Genomic DNA, 20,744 nt, shown 5'->3' with positions numbered 1-20,744 from the left:
ATTCGAATGGCCTTGTCTGCACTGCCGAACCGACTCATTACATCGGTGACTGTATTTGCTGACAGTCAGGCCGCGATTCAGGCGGTGGCCAACCCGGGACGCCTCGGCCGAGGCCATCTATAGCCACGTCCGCACGATCCGCCAACGGGACTATGTCCCGAGGGTGATCATCCGGTGGATCCCCGCGCACGTTGGCGTGCCGGGCAATGAGGCAGCGGACGAGGCAGCGAAAGATGTAGCTATAGAGGTCAATACAAGGTTCGGAGGCACTATTACCCGACTCGCTGCCGCCACCAAACGCGCGGTTCGCCAACGGATCCGAGCCCGGTGGGAGAAGCAGTGGGAGAGAGAAAGGGGTGGCGAAGCCGACACGGCGGCTGATCAAGTCTCCAAAAAGGAGACCATTGAGCTCCATAAAGGGCCCCCAATGGTATATTCCCCATAATTGTGCAGATGCGCACCATGCGGATTGGACTAGCGCACTTTCTGTATAGGATCAGGGCATCCAAAGGCGAGCGGTGTGGCTCCGGGGAGGGCTCGCAGACCCCAAAGCTCGACCCCCGGCTGGAAACGACCCAGAAGACCATGACCGGATAGGCCTCGTGGCCATGGAATTAGACGCTGAAGACGATGGGTAGGAGGTCCCAAACAAACCGCGTAGGAGTCAACCCGGCAAAATATCAGAAACAGGAAGCAACACAACAGCATGGTGAAGCAGGGGACGAGAGGTCATAACGCAGAGCTACGACGCATTGTGGCAGGATGGGAAATGGAGACATTCCTTTTCGCTTAGTTGCCTTTTTTTACATTTAGCGATCTGCCGACTTTCCGTTGTACGCGTTTAGGCAAGCGCTCGCTACTGTCTTTCTTATGTGGGATTTTTATATGGCGTTTAGGACCTCAGGTTCTTGCTTCAAAGCAGCTGCATAGCTAGACGCTTCAATAGTCGGGCTGCAACAGGTTAATACTGTAGAACTTTGAATTGGATTGAATTGAATTGAACCTTAGCAGAAGCCCATCAGACATACCAAATGAGCCCACTATTGCACCTGATATGTTACGTACACAACAAGGAGATTGAGTAGCAAATTATTATTCAGGCAGAAATTTACGCTATTGTAAGGCAAGTTCAGGCTCAATTTGAATTCGTACTCTTTGGTCATACTGGATAGAAGGCTGGCTTGGCAACATAGTATCATATTATCTCGTACAACAAGTAGTTGAAAGAAAAAAAGGAAAGGAAAGAAGAAAACAGAATAAGGCGCACAGTACAGAATAAAGGCCATTTCCGTCAATTTGCACTTTCCTTGTCGTCCGGCCAATGGCAGATGTAGTCTATGGAGGCAACCGCCAGTGGAAGGATAGAAAGTCATGTCCGGAGCCAACACTGAGAAATCCTAGGTGGCGAAAATTCCCATGGGGACTGGGCATCCGTAGTTTTTTTTTATAACTCAACCGAAATGGCCCAAATGTACTATACATATTTAGTAAATCTCCATCTCGATAACTCTGCAAATTCAACCAGGCATGTGCCGTCACTGTACACCTACTCAATAGCATAAAATCCCCAGTCTACTCTGGTCCCTTATACCCTTATGTGCCAATACACGAAAAAATCTGTCAAAAGCACTCCGGGACGCGACCGCCGAGTATTCCACCCAAGTCTATTACTATATCGCCAGTGCGCCTAGCCAAGCTGAACGGGCACAACAGGCAGCAACACTGGCCAGGGCTGAATTCATCTACGTGTCACAAGCTGAACCTGTAACATACTATATAGGGCGCTAGATGCGACTGATCGAAGATCAGTCGTCTTGTACCTTTTTATATGGTCAAGTGGTTTTATCTCTACTAGCGCAGAGACAACCAAACCATCACACTAAGCTCGGGATCATTCGTGATATTGAGCAGGACCTGGCGGTCCAGCAAGTAGGTTCGCCTCGGTGGCAGCACTTGGCATGCTTCCTGATCCAGACTAGGAGCCATTGTTAGCATGTTCTGGGATAAATTATCTCTACGCATGTTCAATTAATCTATCTGATCTAGACAAAACTTATAACGGCTGTCTAATTTGGGAAGACATTTATATCCGGCCATCGAGATTTATTCCGGAAGGACAGTAAAGGGTCAGCAATAAGCGAAATAGAATTCATCTTAATAATAATTGCTCCATATCACAACTATGTTTAGATATTCTGGAAACACGTGAATCAGCGATGGGACTCAAGGCTGTCGACGATTGCTCTGCTGAAATACATAGGCTTCCGAAAATATCCTAATTTTAGATAGATTAGAACAAAACCAAAAATAGATTGCCATAGCCCAAGCAAATTATATATTTCCGTACATTCACAAAATTAAAGCAGTCTTACACTTTTCTAATGGTCAGTTTCAGTCCCAGTGCTAGTGGCCGGGATAAGTTCATTGATACGTATATCCAAAATATGAAAGAAAAAATAGAATGTGAACTACGAAATGGAATGGATCTAATCTTGCAAAACCTGACAAATTTTGCAAATGATGAACTCTCAAAACTCGCCAGGAGAATAGAGAACGAATTTCTAGGTACAAAAGCGGTTGAGAGGAGGGCCAACATGGACAGTATCATTGGTGCTCAAGAAAACCAAAGTGCCCCTAAGAAGGGATCAAAGCGCCAGCCTCCCAATGGGGGGCAAGTAACATTGAGAGATGCATCTTACCAAGCTCATAACCAATCACCCCCGACAGTGTCTCCCGTTCGAAAGCCTGCTGACAAGTATTTAGAACCCGCTGGAACCCACAGTAGCATTGAACCCCACGAGTCCGGAACAAAAAAAGGGCAACTACCCACAGGCAAAGGAACCAGAAAGGGCGGGCCGCCTAGGGGGGCTTTGACTCGGACCAAGGATACAAGTCCGCCCAACAGCCGGGGAGGGTATCAAGGTGAAGCTCATGAAGGTCTTTCCCGCTCGCTTCTCAGAGTTTTCATTAGCATCTTAAAGACTGAGGGGAAGCGGCCGGATGGGCACAGCAACACAATACATAAGTATATACTTGTGGTGCTGCCTAAAGTTTTATCGAAGTGCAAAACCAAGAAAGAGGAATCGGAACAGATGCAAAAGTTTATAGCAGAAAAGTTACCGGAAGACCGCAGTTCGAATCAATTGTCGCAGATACGGGACGATAAATCTGTGCAAGAGGTCCTTCAGTGTTGCATCAGTATGATTGACGAGTTGGCTACTACTGAGAAAAATTGGTACATTAGAAACAGCTGCGTGGTCATTGGTAAATGGCTAAACAAATTGTGATACATGTATAAGTACTGTCTAGTTTAGTGTGTTGTTTTTTTTAACAATCGTCATAAATCCAACTGCTTTATTTGCTCTAAGGTAGCAACACGCTCCACTAAGCTACTATTCTGGAAAGCTCCATGACGGTGTTTTCCCGCATGTTTGCAAACTGCTGCAACCCAGCAGCACTGTAGTAATATTAATTATTCAGCACCTTTCTGGGTTATTAAGTTAAATGTTATTGATGATATAACATCATCGAATGACTTATATTTCCTATATTAGTTAGTTTACATTCTTCATTTGTTTACCTCGCCTTTATAAACGCGAGTTGTATTGGTAGTTTCGTTGAATCAGATATTTCTATGGAGGATCGAAATTTTATGGTTGACAGAGCTAAACTTGGTGTGATGTATTTCCCATCACCAATCGTGTTTGGCTGGTCAAAACAGACGGGCGGAAAAATATATGAAGGGCTGCCTGCATACGTAAGTACCGATTTTGCATTGTCAGCTTCACACCACCCAATAATCGTACCTGTTTAAATTTCTGAGCAGCGGGAGCCAAAGCTGTTACTAATCAAAATTTCATCAAATGAAGCTAGCCTCGCTTAGTTTAGTGTGAAAATTGAGAAAATCAATGAACGAGCTGTTTGTGAATCTGATACTGCAAACTTCTATACCTGATCCGAGGGGTCTGTTTCAGGCCGTGAAGCGATCGTTGCAGACGGCAGACGTATGTATATATCCTTCTGTCGACTAAAGTGGGCCAATATACTGTACCCAATCACTCACCGCCCGATATCACTCAACGCCCAATTTTCAGGTCAACCAGGAGAGTAGAAATGAAGCTATACTGCCACAACGAAACGATCAAATGATTAGATATTTTGGCGGAGCAGAATGTAATATACACAGAAGTATATAGCTAATTTTTGGTGTTGCGGAATCGCTGGGGAAGCCGTGTTTGCCTTCCACTTCTTCCACATTTTTATTAATTAATATCTTCCTTTTCCTTTGCTGTAGCAGGTCCTGTAGCCTTCTTCTGATCTTTACTGGCCTGTTTGATGTCATTTTGAAGTTGTATATCAGCTTGTTTTGCGGCCTTCTCCTCTTCTTTCCGGCTTCTCTTTTCCTCTGCTTCCCGTATCTACGCACTTTTATTAAAAGCCCTTATTCTCTTCGTTCTTCAATCAAGCGTTGTTTCTCTTCCTTCTCCTGCTGCCGACGTATCTTATCCTCCTCTTTAGCAGCTTTAGCGAGCCGTGTATCTTCTTCCTTCTCAGCTTGAAGGTTGCGTGCCTGTTGAATCTTTTTTGGGCTATAAACGACTGCATTACCATCTTCTGGAGCCTGAAGTTGAAGCTGTAAAGGCTTTCCACGCTGTCGCTTCTTCTGCTCATTCTATAGAGCTTTTTTCAGCCCTAAATTCTGCAATTTGAGAAGAATATTCTCTGTAGAAAGATGCAGTATTGAATCATTTAGTTTCTGGACATCTTTGGGGTAAATATCAGAAACAAACTTTCTTAAGAAGCTTCTCAACGCGACGCCAGTCTTCTGCCTTTAAAATAGATTGTGAGGACTCGCTAGAAGAAGGTATTTCTTCTTCTTTCCTGGTAAAGCGTGTCAAAACAATCTCCGGATCTCAAGGATGTAAACCAACGATTTCCATGCACTGTTGATATTTTTGATTGAAAAAGCCTTATTCCAGCTTGACCAAAACAGTCTGAAGAAATCCCGCTTTGTAATATGGCTTAATCCTTGACATTCGTGCATAAATTGCTCCAGTTCATCATTATATGCATAAGAAAGAGGACTAAAAAGGCTGACATCAAGAGGCCGCAAACTGTGTGTTGAATGAGGTGGGTAAATAGCTAGAAGGATCCTATTTGCATCACAGAAGTTAATAAACTTCATGGAAATATGGGAGCCGTGGCCATCAAGAATTAGAAGTCATCAACGCCTTCGTGGCTTTACTTTTGTTTCGCGATCAAATAAAGTAGTAAGTCATGCATATCCCAGCCCATCACTTGTCCAGCGACTAGGTGATGATGTGAAGAAGCAGTGGTGGTTATTAGGATTAAAATCCTGCAGCGATGTACAGTATCTTGGATTTTCCCGATCCGCACAAATACAAGCAATTGTAGTAATCCACTCTCTATTTCCATCCTGCAGGCGTTGTTTGAGCACTCCCTGCTCATATAATTGTCGTGAAAAATTCTTTTTACCTTTTGATAGTACACCGATAAGAAATCCTTTCTCATCCATATTGTACATATCTTCAGGTTGAATCTTATATTCCTCAATCTTTCTGACCATAAGTTCGAAATATAGTGCATATTTATATGCAGAATCAGCCCGCTTGTGTGAAGAATCAATCCCAGTAGTGTAGCAAGAAATAAGCTGATCTTTATATCTTTTAAGAAGCGGTTTGGCCAGCATACTCCAGGCTTATTTCCAGTGATTTCCTTGGCAAAGTTTTGCAACATTGATGAAGATGGTGGTAGGCACACTCAGCGAGAGTATTAATCGATTTAATAAGCTCTTTGGCTGCTGGTTGTTGAGAACTTGCCGATTTTCACACTCTACTTTGCGAGAGCTCTGTATACCGCGGTGATGTCTTGATAGAGTTGACCGGTCAACAACATGCTTTTTCGCAAATTTTGTATAATTGATCTTCTGGGCCCAGGGATTCTATATATGCAATTGCTTCTTCAATTGAGCCTATTTTGAAGGTGTTGTGGTCTATCTAAAACGTCGGTGTGTAGATGAATATTGGGCATTGAGACCAAGGCCGAAGCAGGCAGGCGCTGGAGGATTCTAATCTTAGATGGCTACGGTTCTCATGTTACCATGAAGTTCTTGAACTATTGTGAAGCTAGTATGACTCTTGTGGCCACTTATCCGCCTTATTCTGCTCATTCCTTGCAACCACTAGATGTTGGTATCTTGGGCCGCTTGTAACTGCTTATAGCAAGATTTTGGAGGCTTATCTGAAAGAATGCCAGGGCCTAAGCTCTATTACGAAGTGGGACTTCTTTAGGCTATTCTCGCCTGCCTGGAAGAAGGCCTTATCTGCAAGAAATATTGAAAATGCATGGAGATCGGTTGGCTTATGGGGTTTTAATCCTGAAGTTGTATCTACCCGTTTTAAAAAAAGTAGAGGACCAACGGCCCTCTTCCAGTGGCTCTTCTAGGTCTTTTTACATGCAGAAGATTGGAGAAAGATCGAGCGGCTTATTAGAGAGATTTTGCAGATATTAGAGATGAAAACACTAAGCTGTTAAGCTGTACCATGCACCACCTCTCTACAGAGAATATCTTTCTTAAAATGGAGAATGCAGGCCTCAGAAAGACATGTGAGTGTGAGAAGAAGCGCCGCCAGCATGGAAGACCTGCAATTTGAAATCCAGGCCCCTGAGGGTGGTGGTACAGTCTTTTACTCTCCAGGGAAGGTCCATCAGGTTCGGCAGCTTCACCAGGAGAAGGCTCTACAAATACAGCTTGCTAAGGCCTCAAAAAAAAGGAAGTGAAGCTACGCCATCAACAGGCAAAGGAAGGGAAACAACGAAAGTTGCAAGAACGGAAGGATATAAGGGCCTCTGCACGAGAAGCCCGCCTCCGGAGGCAAAGGAAAAAAAGCGCCAAAAGGAGGAGTGCCTGGCCAAGGAAGCATCTGTACAGCTTCAAAATGACTTCAAAACGACCAGAATAGGCAAGAAGAAGTCCCCAGTAACATCAAAATCGAAGAACCAAGAAGTTGTTGCTGCCCCAGCGCCTGAAGTTGTTGATGAGGCCCCTCCTACTAGAAACTGTCGAGGTGAGCAGATCCGGCTACTACAGCGCTTTCGGAACTAAATAAATAGTTGTATAGGCATATTAGGTGTTCAATTTTATTACTTTAAAAGATCTCTGTATAATTCTAATTGTATGTGGCTCTAAATCTTCATTTTCAACGTGGTATTTCGGGTGGAAGGTGTATTGGGTGGTAGGCGGCAAAGTACGTTTGTACGTTATTATTCAGCATCCGCTTGGTCCGACTACAGATAGAGACCTGTTAGATTTTCTGGGGAATCTGAAGTCGTTCTATTCAGAAGGATTGTCCGCCCAACCCCTCTATGAGGAGTATTGGGTATATATGTTCACATGATGTCCCAATCTGGACTAGTTATTCTGACAAGACCTTAAGAGATCTTATTCTTTTCAATCCAGATCCATATTCTTATATGATCGGTGATACTAGCTTATACGCGTATTCAGCTGACCGATACTTCCCTACTTCTTGTCTGTATTCGAAAAGCTGGACGGAGGTGTAAAATTGGCGCCGAACAGAACACTAAGCGCTTTCTGCTGCTCACCCGTGAGGAGCTAAATTTGTCGACGGTCACCGTGAGCTACAGTGCAGCTGTCAGCGTTCAAAGTATCGCAGTTTGTCATCTGAGCTTCGTAACCGGGGTTTTGAAGAAGAGCTCCGGCCACCGGTCGTTCCAGTTACCGAGCTTGCAGCCGTTTGCTTCGCCACCGAAAGTGCAGATCCGGTGCGTCTCGTCCGTGAGCGACACTATGAACTGATCCACCTTGATACTGATCGTGGCGAACTTGCCCCTATACTCCTGAGGGTAGACGTGGTGTAGCTGCGTGCGCTCCCAGGTAACGGCCAACAGGTTGCGCATTGTCGTTTCGCCTTCGGCGGCGCCGCCTCCGTAGCTGGGATAGGCGGCGTTCCAGCCAAGTCGGCTCGGATGTTTTTGATCCTGGTATGGCGGAGCTTCATCCGGTGCTCACTCTGTTCCTTCAGCGTCTTCTGGATCGTCTTGGTGACCCCAAGCCTGCTGTTTTGTCCACATATCCCATTTGGTTCTTGACTTTCACGAGACCAGATGGATCGGAATACCCTGTGGGTTTGCAGCTCATCCAGCTACCGAGCCAGGGCGCGTAATATCGTGCACCCAAGTAATAAAGCCCGCCCTCTTTGTCTCGCTCTTGCTTGCCCAGCGGAACCGCTTTGGCCTCTGCGGGTCCTGCATCTGAAAGGTGTGCTGCCGTAGGGAGAGTATTCCTCGTACGAGACCAAGACTCCGTCCTTGTCCACTTCGACAGCGACCGCATCGAGGTGGGTCGCTAATCTGATACCGGGCAGGCCGGTAGAGATGATCACCACCAGTCCAATCTTTAACTAGTGCGATCCGGCCGTTTGACCCGTGAACGTGGAATGTCTCTCTTTGTGAAGATATCGCCACTCTGTCGCCGGCGTACTTGCGGAACAGTTCGTAGTCCCCCAGATAGACCCACTCCTTGAACTTCCTCGGGGACGTTGCCGTAGCGCCTTCGCTCTCCTGTCGCTCGGTTATCTTACGAATCCTCGTCCCGCGGCTATCGTAGACGCACCACGTACGCTCCGGCGTCGCGCCGACGTCATCCCTCACGACTTGCCGGCTGGTTGTCTGGAGCTGCTGCAGCGCGTTCCAGTCCATGCGCGCGAGGTGCGGCATCGACGTCAGACCTAAACTCGCCGCCCTCCCAGTCGTAGCCGTAGTTTTCAGTCAAGGAACCCACCCGGGCGCTGTTGAGCTCACACAGTACGCCCTGGTCCAGGATTGGCCCCGTCGTCGGCGGTGCGGTTCTGGACGGAGAGAAAGTTGTGGGCGGAGTCGTACTTTTAAGTCTCGACGTAGCGGCTTACGGCGATACCCTCCCTCGGCGCATCTGATGCAGCTTTAAACATCTGGAAGGCTCCTAAAGCGTTCGGACCGCTGCTCCCGCCCTGCAGATCGTTTCCCTTGCCTAGCTGTTCGCGGCCTGAAGATTCGATGAGGCGGTACGTGGGATTGTAGGTATACTCGACATCCGGGTTGACCACGCTGTTGCGAAGAAGACGTTCTGTTGCCGGATGGGTCGTATGCATACTCGGGACGCTGGACTTTAGAAGAGGCCCTTTGGTTTGGTGAGACAGAGTCCGGCGGATTGTCAACTGCAGTGTAACAGCATCGAATTCGTTTATCGTACGGTGGCCGTTGCCGAAGTAGACTGTCGTTGCATACGAGAGCTCGTTATAGTCTACGCCGGCGACATACGTTTCCCACAAGAGATCTCCGGCTGCCCTCTTCTCGCCTCTGACATTTGCCTCGATCGTCTCCGGAAGTCCGGCGTCGTTGTAAGTATAGCGCAAGATATACTTCTGTCCGGACTCCGGGAGCAGGTGACCTGGCCGAGAGCATTTTTGCGTCCCCTCAGTGTCTAATGTCCGGGTCCAGCACGATGCGTCCCGCGTCGTTCCAGTCCAGAGTTGAACTGTACGCGAACGCAAGCTGCCTCTGTGGGTGACTAGGGCACTTGTGAAGTCGTAGTCGAAATTCGTTTCAGTACCTGCCTGGTCGTATATTTGGAAGAGCTGACCTCTCCAGTTCCACTTCTCCGGCTCTGATTCGCTCTCTCCGTAGGTCCGCAACTCGAACAAAACCTCGCTCTTTGTACCCTCGAGCAAGAACTTCTTCGTCTCTCGACCTAAAGCGTCGTACTCCTTTCGCCACTGCTGTCCTGGCTATGCTAAAATAGCACCAAGCTACCCGTGATATCGTAAAGCGTCCAAGAGCTCGAGGTGTTCATAGTCTCCTCTAGAGCGTCATTGCCGCTTTGTCGTACCTTTTCCGCTCAACTAGGCGACCCTTTGCGCCTCGCGTCTCTCGTGATAGCCCTTTCGCATCCATCGAACACGCGGTACGCGGTAAACTCTTCATCACCATCCTTGGTCAAGAGGAACACATTCCCATCGCTCTGCCGCTTCTCTAATCGTTCTATGGGTAGATATTCGCTGTCTGCCAGCCTCGAAAAGTAGCCGCCCACATCCGTGTCATGCTTCGGGTCCATGAGCATTGTATCGTTGGCGTCAAATGTTTTCGTCGCCCATGAACTGTACATCACTTTGGACCACGTGTTGTTCGGCATCGCTGACGCCGGCTCTATGGTCGACCTGGAAAGCGTGCGTGCCGTCGAAAAAGGGGTTGAAGACGAGCAGGGCATTTTGCCCTTGTTGTTGAGCACTTTTCAAGCGCTACCGACCCAACGGGGGTCAGCGGCGTCTCCGGTTACACTCAGCGATGGCCTTGGTTTGGATGGCACGGCCAAGACCGTCAAAGTGGCTGAAGAAGATTATAATCTTTGTCTTGGACCCCTCGGCGATTTTGTGCACGTGTGTGACCCTGCTGAGTGATGTAGCGTAGATCGGTGTGATGCCCCTTTTCCCTTGGAATACTACTCTAGATCGTAGATGTAACGGACCGTAGCGCCCTTGAGCAGATCTGCAGAGTGTTCTAGGGGTCCACGGCAAAATCTGCTCTTTCGTGCTCTGCCAGCTCTGGTGGATGTCTTGTAGTGAGTCGCTAATTTGCTCGTTCGCTTTTTCCGTGACTGAGCTGGCGATCAGTCGCTTGAGACAGCCGTACTTGTAAGCCGAGCGGTTCCCATTCGGGTCCGTCTCGAGCACCAGCTTCATGATGTGGTAGCTGTGCACATAACTTGGGACATTCCCAAGCGCATCGGTGCTGCTCTTGAAGGTCAGGAGGTGACTGTCGAGCTCAATTCGTGCAAACGAGAACCCATAAGGATCGGTGATCCGGAGCGGTGTGAGGAAGTGGCTTGGGCAGATCCGGGTGCGGCGGACGGCGTCGCAGTTGGGTCGGCATAGAAGTGTATCTGTTGCTAAACAGCTCCCTGTAGCTCTACAGAAGCTGTATTGCCTTTGTAATCGATCTTTCCCCAGTCAATAGAAAGACACTGGCGTTGGAAAAATTGCAACTCGTCCAGGCTCGACTTGAAGCCAGTAGATAGATTGATAGTCTAGGAGAGCAATCGCAGGGCATTCTGCGCAAGGACAATGGTACCGTGCGCAAGCAAAGCGCTGAGTGGGAAAAGTTGGCAGGGACTCTGTTGAGTCGAATAGGAGCGCTCTGCTAACCCGCCGCTGTCGGAGCGCGCAAGCTGTACACCTGTCCGTTCTGGAGACGGAGCTGGTTTGACGTCCAGCCACCTGCGCCTTTGTCGAAAATGAGGGCGCTGCGTCTAAGGTCACCTTGGTGCTGAATGCCAAGGCCGTGTCTGGCAGTAGAAGCGGTACAAGTCTGCAGACGTGAGACTGAAGAATACATCTGACGAGTCTTTCCCGAGAGCAATCTCGTTGGAAGCTGCGAGGACCCTCAGGATATCCAGTAGATATCCAGTATGGGCTTTCGGGTTGGAGACTTGTCCTGCGACTCAGGTCCACGGACGGTCCTCAGCAAGGGCTCAGCACAGCAATATTCAAGTCTGGGAAAAGGGGCGTGAGGGATTCTAGAACAGTATCACTGGCTAGCCGAGTTTGAAGTGGCCCTATGATGTGTTGCAAGAAGAACACGCGCCGGGCATTCAGCGTCTCTTCGTGTGCACTATCCCTCTCCTTGTTCTGGTACACGGTTGAGTCCTCGGTCAAGGGTGTCCCGGGAAGCACGAAGGATATAAGTTCAGAAAGGCGTGAGCAACTTCGTCATTGCGTGAAGGCTGCAATCTGGTAAACTTCCTCTCGATAAATGCTGTGGTTAGCCGTGCGGCCAGAGGATCGAATAGTTCAGCCAAAGCGGCTGCGGCGTCAGATGGCGAAGGCGTTGTATTGTCCTTATCGACTGCTGGCAACGCCTCCTTGCTGCTTTGATGTTGACCATGATTTCCGACGCGGCGCATGCCGCTTGCTGGGGCGAGAGCTCCGAGTCTACATCCTCGCACGCAAGGCTTCTTCGTTGCCGGTGAGGAAACGCAAGCTAGTCTAAGCTTAGGGCGGCATACGCACACTGCTGGAACCGTTTGATGATGTCGAGTGCAGTCTGGGGGCTCACAAAAGCGGAATTGTTCGGATCCACAACGCCTGGAACGCTTCAAAGTGGGCCAATTCCATCGCGGGTATGTGACAGAAGACGGATATGTGGTACATAGCAGTCACCTTGGCCAGGTCAAGCTTGTTGTTGTCAATCTTCACAGCAGCGACCGTCGCCGAGAAGCCCTCCTCAGTCGGCCTGCATATCATTAGCAGTGGTGTATGGTTCGCCTTCAGGCTTGCGTCGGCGCCGGTTTTGCCTTTCAGGAAGAGCCGTGCGCAGCGCGACTTGTCCCTATTCGTGTCCATGAGGCCCTAGAGCGGCATCAGCTTGAGGATCTCAATGCCCGTGAGAGTCGATATGCACTGCACTGCCGCCATTGTAGTGACGGTCTGCGCTACGACACTCATGCCGTTCATTGCGTCGCCAGCGCCAAAGAATGACAATGCAGTCGAGATCTTGCAACGTCCCACCAGGTCTTGCGCCAGAGCCGGATGCACGACTGCAAAAGCCTATAATCCGGCTCCGTCAGCGGAGCGCCTACTTTGTCCTTAGTCAGGTAACGCAGTCTCAGGTCCTCGAGCTTTCCAGAAAAGGTGGGCGACCAGTCCGGGCCTCGAGCACGAGCCGGCCCTGGAGAGTCTCGCCCCCTGAGAAGCTCCAGTGCTCGACCGTCATGCACGCCTGGCGGAGCAACTGGGCCTTTACGAACGGCCGCCTCTCCTCTTTCTCCTTGGACAGCATAAGCTGGTCTGCCGTCTGTCCGTCAGCCGTCTCGTAGCACCAGTACTGCCCCGTGCCTAACCGTTCTATCTTTTGTATGTACGCCTCGTCTTACATGCTCAGGTCGTATATCGCCTTAAAGAAATTGGGAGGGACGATGGAGGAGCTTGGGGTTGTACGTAAGTTGCGGGGACAGCCTAAAATACTCTGCCGCACACGCGCTCTCCAACACGCTTTTGGCTATTCTGAGAAAATAAGGGTCAGGAGGTGTGACTCTATCCTTTGCTGCCAGAAACAGCCGAGACTCTGAATCAAACAGCGCCCACCACCTCTGAGAGCCATGTGTTGAGAGGTGCGAAGAAGAGGCACTGGAGATCGAGCGCCTGGCTGTAAGGAACACGGTGAGAGGAAACGTCTGGGCGGCAATCTGATCATGGTAGATGCCTTGGTCTGTCATACTGAACCCCTGGATCGGTACTGGCGATGGCGGGACAAGGCTGCCGACGTTTTTGACGAAGGACTCCATCACCCCATTGGCGAGGTCGATGTACGGGATCAAGGACAGCTGCAGAGTCCACAGGCCCGGTCGTGCAGCAAGCTTGTCAAAGAGACTTGGAGAGGTTGGCTTGGTGGAATTTCTAGGGGTGTTTTAAGCATCCGGAGGTCAACGTAATAGGCCGCCGGACTGGTGACAGAGTTGCTGTCGTCACAGGCTTCAATCGTGACATCGCCAAAGATCTTCGAGTAGCTCGTCACCTGCTTCGAGGGAGCTACAGCCGGTGCCGCCAAAGAAGTTGACGGAGCTGGATCTCAAGGCGTCGAGCGAGACGTCGTTTCTAGACGCCAGGAGCGCCGTCCATCCTGCTTGCTCGTTGCGCATGTCCACGAGCGTGGCGTGCTCGTGGACGAAGGCCTTGAGCGCTCGATGTCGGTGTTCTCCCCAGCACTCGGTACTTCAGCCATGGCGAGCAACTGTCTGTCGAGTCCTGACCTATGTTGAACCCTTTCGGAACGGCCGTATCGAGCAGCTTGACCACCGCCGTCTTGATTTCCGCCGGTGTTACGCTGACCTGTCCAGCCGACACCAAGCTGTGTAGATGGTCGCTGTCGGCTACTCGGCAAACAGCCTTACCTGGAACTCCTGAACGCCGGCTCCAGCGCGACTGAGAAGAATGCTGTAACACCGTGCAACATGTGAGATGGACAAGACCTCTTTCTGTTCCCAGAACAGGCTGGCTAGCTCAACATGACCAGCAGTAGCTCTGTCCAATGCTGCGATGAGGGCGAGTCAGCTTTGCGACTTGGAGGAGTTGCCGGCACTTGTGCCAATAGCATCAATGGCCTGAGAAATACTTCTGGTGCCGTAGAGAGCGGCGAAGAGTCTGATGTCGTCCTGTACGAGACCTTGCAGGAGCTTCTTGGCCTCCTTCGGCTGTTGTGGGACTATTGTCTGTGACCGAGTCATCAGAGGCTGTGAGCACCGTCGAGGCGAGAGACGCTTCTAGGGCTCTCAAGGGCTCTTTTACGCGAGGAGGAGTATGCCACGGACGGCACTGCCGCCACTCACCGTGCATATTAGATCAAAGATTATGGTGTCAGCGTCAAGATTCTCCAACAGCATGGCATCAGCGACGTCGCCTTATGCCAGATGTACCAGCGAGAGCAGATTGCGTACCTCTCGGAGGGGCCTCTGGATGACCAGCGTATCCAGCAGACATCACCCTCAAGATGGATGACTACGACAACATTCTCAGTTCGGTTCAAATATACGGGCGATCGGCGGGGAAGTCACCGCTCGATGGAGAGCCTGAGAAATTGCAGGAGACCATGCGCATAGCGCTTGACATGTTGTACACCAGCGCTGTGGAGGACAGTCTTGAGTACCATACGCCGCTGCAAAATTCTGCGGCCAAGTTTGAGCTTTTGGTATCGCCATCAAGGACGGCCAAGTGATGTACCAGCCCGACGATTTCATTCTTCGCCAGTTCAGCGAGGTGCCTTCCGAAGGTCCAATCGCCGACGATGCCCTTACAAAGCGCGTCATGGCCAAAAGCCTCGCCTTGTTCCCGCAAGAACGATCCGACCGGCATGTTGGACCAAGACGAGCTAGACTTCAGGGCATTGGAGGGCATATCGTACACGCTCTCTCTGACGCCGGAACTCCTTGCAAAGTATCAGCGCGCTGGCAAAGCCTTGATCCCAGACAAAGCAAATATCCTGGGCAAAACTTACAAGTACGAGAACCTGCATGGTGACGGGAGCCGGTGGCTACCGACAGCCTGCATTTATGCTGGGCTTCCTGAAATGGCGCGTTGCGCTGGTGAACTACCTCCTATAGGGTCGATACATTTCGGGCAGAGGCATCACAGACGCGGACGGGATATTCGAGTTCCTCCTCATCGACGTGCAGATTGGGGTGTGTCTGCAGGAGTCACGCATCAGGCAGGCCGTCTCCACGGTGCAGCTCTACTTGCGAAGGTGCACCCTCAGGCTGGGGAAGGTGGAGCAGGTCGCGAGAAATACGGTCAACATGGACCGTTACAGGCTGTGGGAGGTGAACCGCAGGGTCTTCCTCCACCTGACTGGCACAACCATGCGCGACGACAAGACCGAGGTGTTCAGGCTGCTCTCGTCAGACATCCTGCAGAACGACCTCAACAGCGCCAAAGTGGTCGGTTTAGTCAAAGGCTACGTGTATGGCATCGACACGATAACCGACCTTGACGTGCAGGTCTACCTGTGGAAGAATGTCGAGAACTGGAGCGGCATGTTCCACTTCTTCACCCGTACGAGGGCCGCACCGTACATCGACTACTATCACACGCTCGACATTGTGCCGAGTCCCATGGGCAGGGGATCAAGATGTACTGGCAGCCCTGGACCAAGATTGATGTCGAGCTCCCGGTGCACGAGGTCGGCGCCGACGACAACCCCCGCCCAAGTCGGGATCGCACCTGATTCCCGCGTTATACAGAGAATGTGTGTTTCTCTTCTTCACCCAGATCACCCTCAAGACAGCTCCCAACGGCGCAACCAAGGACAAGGCGATCAATGATATTAGCAACGAGAAGCCAGACGCCTCCATGGCGTCAAAGTACTGGCAAGTTCAGATCGGCTAGACCGAGCACCGCAATGGCCACCAAAGCAGATATTGCAGACCACTCTAGATGTCAGAAGTGCCCAGAGCACCGACTTCCTAATTCAGGGGCACGCTTCCGGCGAAGGCTGTCTAGGTCGAGACAGAGAATCTCCCAGACGTATTCTCGCTCAAATTCTGGATCCGGTCTACGCCAAGCTCCTCGCCCCTCCTGCTGGATCAAGCAGGGCGGCGGCGCCTTCGCCATTGCCAAGCAATGTTCCCGCACCGAGTACCAGTATTTTTGTCATCGATGTGGAGCGCTGGATCAATGCAGGGGAAGGCCAGCAGCCTCGGTACCTCAACTATCCGCTAGGAGGTGGTAAGTCTGTCTGCCTAGTGGACAAAAATACAGTACTACGTCGTAACAATACATCGGTCATGTTCGACACGACAATTAAATAAGAAACTGATTGGTATTCCGTCCCCCGTTTACCACCAGGGGAGGCCTACGACAAATAATTATATGCAGCATAAACAACGAGGACTAAAATCGAGTAAACCAATTTACCGGTCCATTATATTCGTTTACAAACCCCTATTCTGTCGCATGCACAAATCCTATAATGACCAAGAGCTAAGAAGCTGCGTCTCGCCTGCAGGAGTTGTCCAGGAATCTTCAAAATCGCATATTTTTTCCCCTCCACAACAATCCCATACCCTAGTAAAGCCTGACAACAGTTTGATACCAGTGTTTGACTAATCATTATGGAGCTTGTCTAGAGCTGGTCGTATCACTTGTCCTCTCGCAGAACATTTAAGGAGAGCCTAGCATGCATTATGGTCATTTTGATCCAATCATGGAGAGGGATTGCCGCAATTCTGACTACGACTGTGAGTGTCGCTCATACCGTGAATTTACGTGTCTCACACGCATATATAGGAGCTAGGGTCTCCCATGCGTTTCAAATAGATTCGAATGCTTTAGGGAGAGCTACTCTGTAATTCGAGAAAGAGATCCAGCACGGGTATATTATCCTGCTAAAAACACCTACTTCCTGTTTTGAGGTTCTTACTTGCACTAAAATCATGAAATATAACGATATCATGAAGATTAATACGAAAATAGTATTTTGGGTGGCATGCGAGGGCATAGGCTAGCTTCCAACTTCTCACTCACCGTAGCCTTTCTCCAAAATTGAATTATCATCACACGCTAGCCACAACCTAACTGGAGATCAAAGTTGGTGACGACAATGTCACGTAATGATGGGAACAGATTAATGTAAGATACACTCGTAGTAGTAGTAGTAGTATTCATACGCTAAACCCTCGCCTTCGGCGTTATGCAGGTAAACTAACTATAGTTATCTCTGTACTGTATGTATCTAGTTATAGGACTATTACTTAACACGAACTTAGCCTCAAGGCCTGTGGTGGCCCTTTTGCCTTGGTGTTATGCTATGCGGCCCCTCTAGACCGCGGCTTCACAATTCCCTTTAAAGAAACAAAGAGAAACAGAACAAAACCAAACCAAAACACAAAAGAAGGAAAAATAGGAAAGCCTCAGAGGCATTTCCAGCAACCTTTTTGGCCCCATTCCTAGGGAGTAATTCGTAATTGCTATTGAAATAAGACACATTATAGTGACTGGTTTAGCTGTAGGTCACTCAAGACCTAGTGTAGATGTCGCGATAGACCCAGACAGCGGAGGTCTAGTCATCTCCCACTAACGATTATAGTGATAATCATTGAGTTGATCTTAGCGAGATAAGGCAACCAGGTAAGCCTTAGTTATTCTTCATTGTCGCTGGTACGGTTGGGTGGAGGCAAAAGCGCATCCGTTAAATTCAAGCCTGTGGACTATCGGCAACAGGGTAAGCCACAGAACAGATCTATTCGCCGTATAGGCAAAAGACCAGCAGACTTCTTCAGTTCACCAATTGTAGCGAGGCAAGATGGGAACACAGCATCTTGGCTATTCATCTTTGTTTGTTGTTGGCTGCTTGTCAGGACTTTCACGAACGCGTCGGGTTCGCGTTCAGCCATCTCAGACCACCACTTGGTTTCCTCAAGCGGCACCACCATGAATTGCTTGAGTACTGTACTCGTCCCCAGCACCACAAAGAGGTGTTTGCCCATCGCTGGGGCTGTACATACATAGTAATAGTCTGCTCCCCCAGTCTTAACTTCTCCCACTCACTCAGCTAAAATCATTTTCCTGCGCAATCCGATTTCCGTACCTATTCATGTTCCATCTTTAAATGCCAGTTGCTACACCTTCGTTTGTTTCCACGACACCGGAGTTAAGATCGTATTTTGAAAATGAGAATTATCTCACAAAGGGGAAGTCGAAACCTAACAGTCGCTCACAGACTTTGATCTACCATAAATGGTGGATTAAAGTGACATTCAATGGCGCAGTTTTCCATGTGAGTAATTCCCAAGTCAAAACGCGAACGACGCGAAGAATACCAAGGTTTTACCAGATGAAAGATTTTAAATCACTCCCTCTACTCGATGATACCGTGACAGAATGAATTTTGGAAGAATCTCCGGAGTTAGTGGGCCTTATCAAGGCGAAGAGTGAACCAACGAATGCAACAACAGGTTTATAATAATCGCCAGCAAGATGCGATACACGATTCAGGAAGACCCACCAATGGTCATGTATGCATTATGCCTCGACTTTCATTCCTTCCGGGCAGTCCACTCGGAACTGATGTGTACGATGTAGAGATTACTGATGGAGTGTTCAAAGTTTCCCTTGACAGCGAAAAGATTCCATACATACTAAAGGTCATTAATCGACCTCGTTATCAACCTCAGGACATGGACTTCATACGAAAGGAGCTGGAAAATTTCGAACCTTTCAGGGTATTCCCAGCATTGTACAGTACAAGCCTGCAATCGATGGCTAATAATAGGAAACGCCGAGTGAGGTTGTATTTAGCGGACAGCACACTTCACTTATGACCATGGGGGGTCTCTTTTATTATCAACTTTATCCGGGACCAGTATACTTAAACCCGCGTTAATAATGCCCGCATCAAACTCACAATGTCTAAACCTCTGCGGCTTCGATGCCAGCAAGAAAGTCGCACTATCTTCTCTTCCTGCCGAGATTCTCCTCATGTTCATCAGGCTGCTATCCCCACGGGATATTCGCAGCCTATCATTGTGCAGTAAGAGGTGGCGGATTTTCACTCTACCAAGTGTATATTGCCATATTACGCTGTACTTCTCGAGTAAAAGTCTGAACAATTTTCAGTCACTAATAGCTTCGTCGCACGGGCAACACATTCGGCATATCACCTACGTCGCCCCCTTCCTCACCAAGCCAAAAACTAGCGTGAACTCAATTTTTCCGCATCCACGTGAGTGGAATTTCAACTTGTAGATAGTTGCCCGCTAATATTTCTAGGGACGTTATGGTCCCAATGCCCAAGTTATCTTCACCTCACAGAGCAGCACCAAGCCCAACTGTCTGCTGGTATTGAGGTTGCTTTACAAAAGGCGGCTCTGTCATTCCCCAGCATAGACTCATTTTCAATGAGGCTGGAGCTATTGTATATCCCGTTTTGCCGTCGGTTTGACACTGATATCTTGTTTTCAGAATCCATCGCGCAGCATCTACGGTCGGTCCTGCCTATGCTGAGTAGTCGCAATCCCCCATTTGGAGAACTTGATTTGGACGTATTCCTCTCCGATAATACCAAGATTGACTCAGTCGATCCTTATGACACAATATTTCAAGGATTGGAAAATATTTTCAACCAAACTAAAACACTTCGACTGCGGGGCCAAAGTCGATTTTGGGAACCCATACTGGATCGTGTCAGCTTGCGGTCGGTGACTTTGCTTGAATTGAATGATTGCACATTTACCTTTCGAGCACTGATAGACTTCCTAAACCGTATCAAGCAGCGGCCGATGACAGTCAAGCTAGACGCAGTTCATGTTCTTTCAATTGTAAACCTGGGCAGTGAGAAGATATTGGGTTCACCATCTGAGGTTCACAGAAAATTGCATCTAGATCTTCAACAAGTACTAATGTCGAAAAATCAGAAAGAAGAGTACGTCTCACTCTAACTAGCATACGCACTAAGTTACAGGTGATACAGATATCTTTGTTGTCCCCCCAGGTCCCAGGCCGTGTCCAATATTGTCCGACGTATTCTTGTGTAAGACAGGGCATCGAAATGATATGTTTTTACGCACATGTACCGTATGTATAGACTGATTCCGGCTCTCTGCATGAAGAGTTCATATTTTCCCCGTGTGTGAATAGTCAAAAATAGGCCCATTGATCTTGAGAATTATGTGGTCCTTACTCTCTTGGGTGTAGCATCACACGCAGTACAATGTCGTGTGACAGAATCACAGAATATATAGAGAGTTGCCGTGGGGGGGATTCTGAAAACAATGCATTCTTATATGTTGTAACCAGATGAAGATTGCACTATTGTTATTCTGATCTGAAAATTTCATAGTCTGTACACAAGTTAATCATGTTGGCTTCGAGTCATTCTGATCCTATACGGAATTTATTCTGTGCACGTGTTAGCTCAGGATCTGAATTATACCAGTAGACCATAAAGGCCGCTATGTATGTCTGATCCCCATGGGGTCAGACGGTCCTGAGCGACTTATATAGTAGCACACTGCAACGTTAGGCCGCACCCACACGCACCTAACAGTACGATACTCTACGGTGGTTGGTTGGTTTGTTGTTTCATTTACCCTGATCTTCGAAATTAAATAATATGCAGGCTTCCACAGCAAAAACTATCCATTTATTACGGGCGAACTTCATGCCTCGCCTAGGGTCCTG

General features: G+C 48.9%; 5 protein-coding genes across 5 annotated transcripts; 3 read left to right on the top strand and 2 right to left on the bottom strand.

Moving 5' to 3' along the window:
* Window positions 1–2,594: 2,594 nt before the first annotated feature.
* On the top strand, window positions 2,595–3,287 carry ATNIH1004_011733 (uncharacterized protein; the record flags this gene model as incomplete). Its single annotated transcript, XM_033576295.1, has 1 exon — window positions 2,595–3,287. The coding sequence occupies one exon, from the start codon at window positions 2,595–2,597 to the stop codon at window positions 3,285–3,287; it is 693 nt and encodes a 230-aa protein (XP_033420959.1).
* Window positions 3,288–8,927: 5,640 nt separating this feature from the next.
* Window positions 8,928–9,874, bottom strand: ATNIH1004_011732 (uncharacterized protein; the record flags this gene model as incomplete). Its single annotated transcript, XM_033576294.1, has 2 exons — window positions 8,928–9,772; window positions 9,835–9,874. The coding sequence occupies 2 exons, from the start codon at window positions 9,872–9,874 to the stop codon at window positions 8,928–8,930; spliced, it is 885 nt and encodes a 294-aa protein (XP_033420958.1).
* Window positions 9,875–9,919: 45 nt separating this feature from the next.
* ATNIH1004_011731 (uncharacterized protein) lies at window positions 9,920–14,455 on the bottom strand (the record flags this gene model as incomplete). The annotated part of the gene is made up of 17 exons (XM_033576293.1): window positions 9,920–10,308; window positions 10,358–10,960; window positions 11,223–11,320; window positions 11,382–11,511; window positions 11,609–11,705; window positions 11,783–12,062; window positions 12,133–12,425; window positions 12,483–12,623; window positions 12,656–12,863; window positions 12,950–13,000; window positions 13,053–13,472; window positions 13,528–13,534; window positions 13,591–13,770; window positions 13,826–13,904; window positions 13,967–14,066; window positions 14,136–14,284; window positions 14,402–14,455. 17 exons carry the CDS (start codon window positions 14,453–14,455, stop codon window positions 9,920–9,922), a joined length of 3,279 nt encoding a protein of 1,092 aa, XP_033420957.1.
* A 107-nt stretch (window positions 14,456–14,562) lies between these two features.
* ATNIH1004_011730 (uncharacterized protein) lies at window positions 14,563–16,432 on the top strand (the record flags this gene model as incomplete). Its single annotated transcript, XM_033576292.1, has 6 exons — window positions 14,563–14,783; window positions 14,871–15,154; window positions 15,204–15,747; window positions 15,809–15,938; window positions 15,992–16,292; window positions 16,413–16,432. The coding sequence occupies 6 exons, from the start codon at window positions 14,563–14,565 to the stop codon at window positions 16,430–16,432; spliced, it is 1,500 nt and encodes a 499-aa protein (XP_033420956.1).
* A 2,518-nt stretch (window positions 16,433–18,950) lies between these two features.
* ATNIH1004_011729 (F-box protein) lies at window positions 18,951–20,002 on the top strand (the record flags this gene model as incomplete). The annotated part of the gene is made up of 2 exons (XM_033576291.1): window positions 18,951–19,287; window positions 19,335–20,002. The coding sequence occupies 2 exons, from the start codon at window positions 18,951–18,953 to the stop codon at window positions 20,000–20,002; spliced, it is 1,005 nt and encodes a 334-aa protein (XP_033420955.1).
* Between the last annotated feature and the right edge of the window lie 742 nt (window positions 20,003–20,744).

This window comes from Aspergillus tanneri, assembly GCF_003426965.1.
Source record: "Aspergillus tanneri strain NIH1004 chromosome Unknown AapTan_9_pilon_pilon_pilon, whole genome shotgun sequence".
Taxonomy (NCBI): Eukaryota; Fungi; Ascomycota; class Eurotiomycetes; order Eurotiales; family Aspergillaceae; genus Aspergillus; species Aspergillus tanneri.
This window is presented reverse-complemented; position numbering and strand designations above follow the sequence as displayed.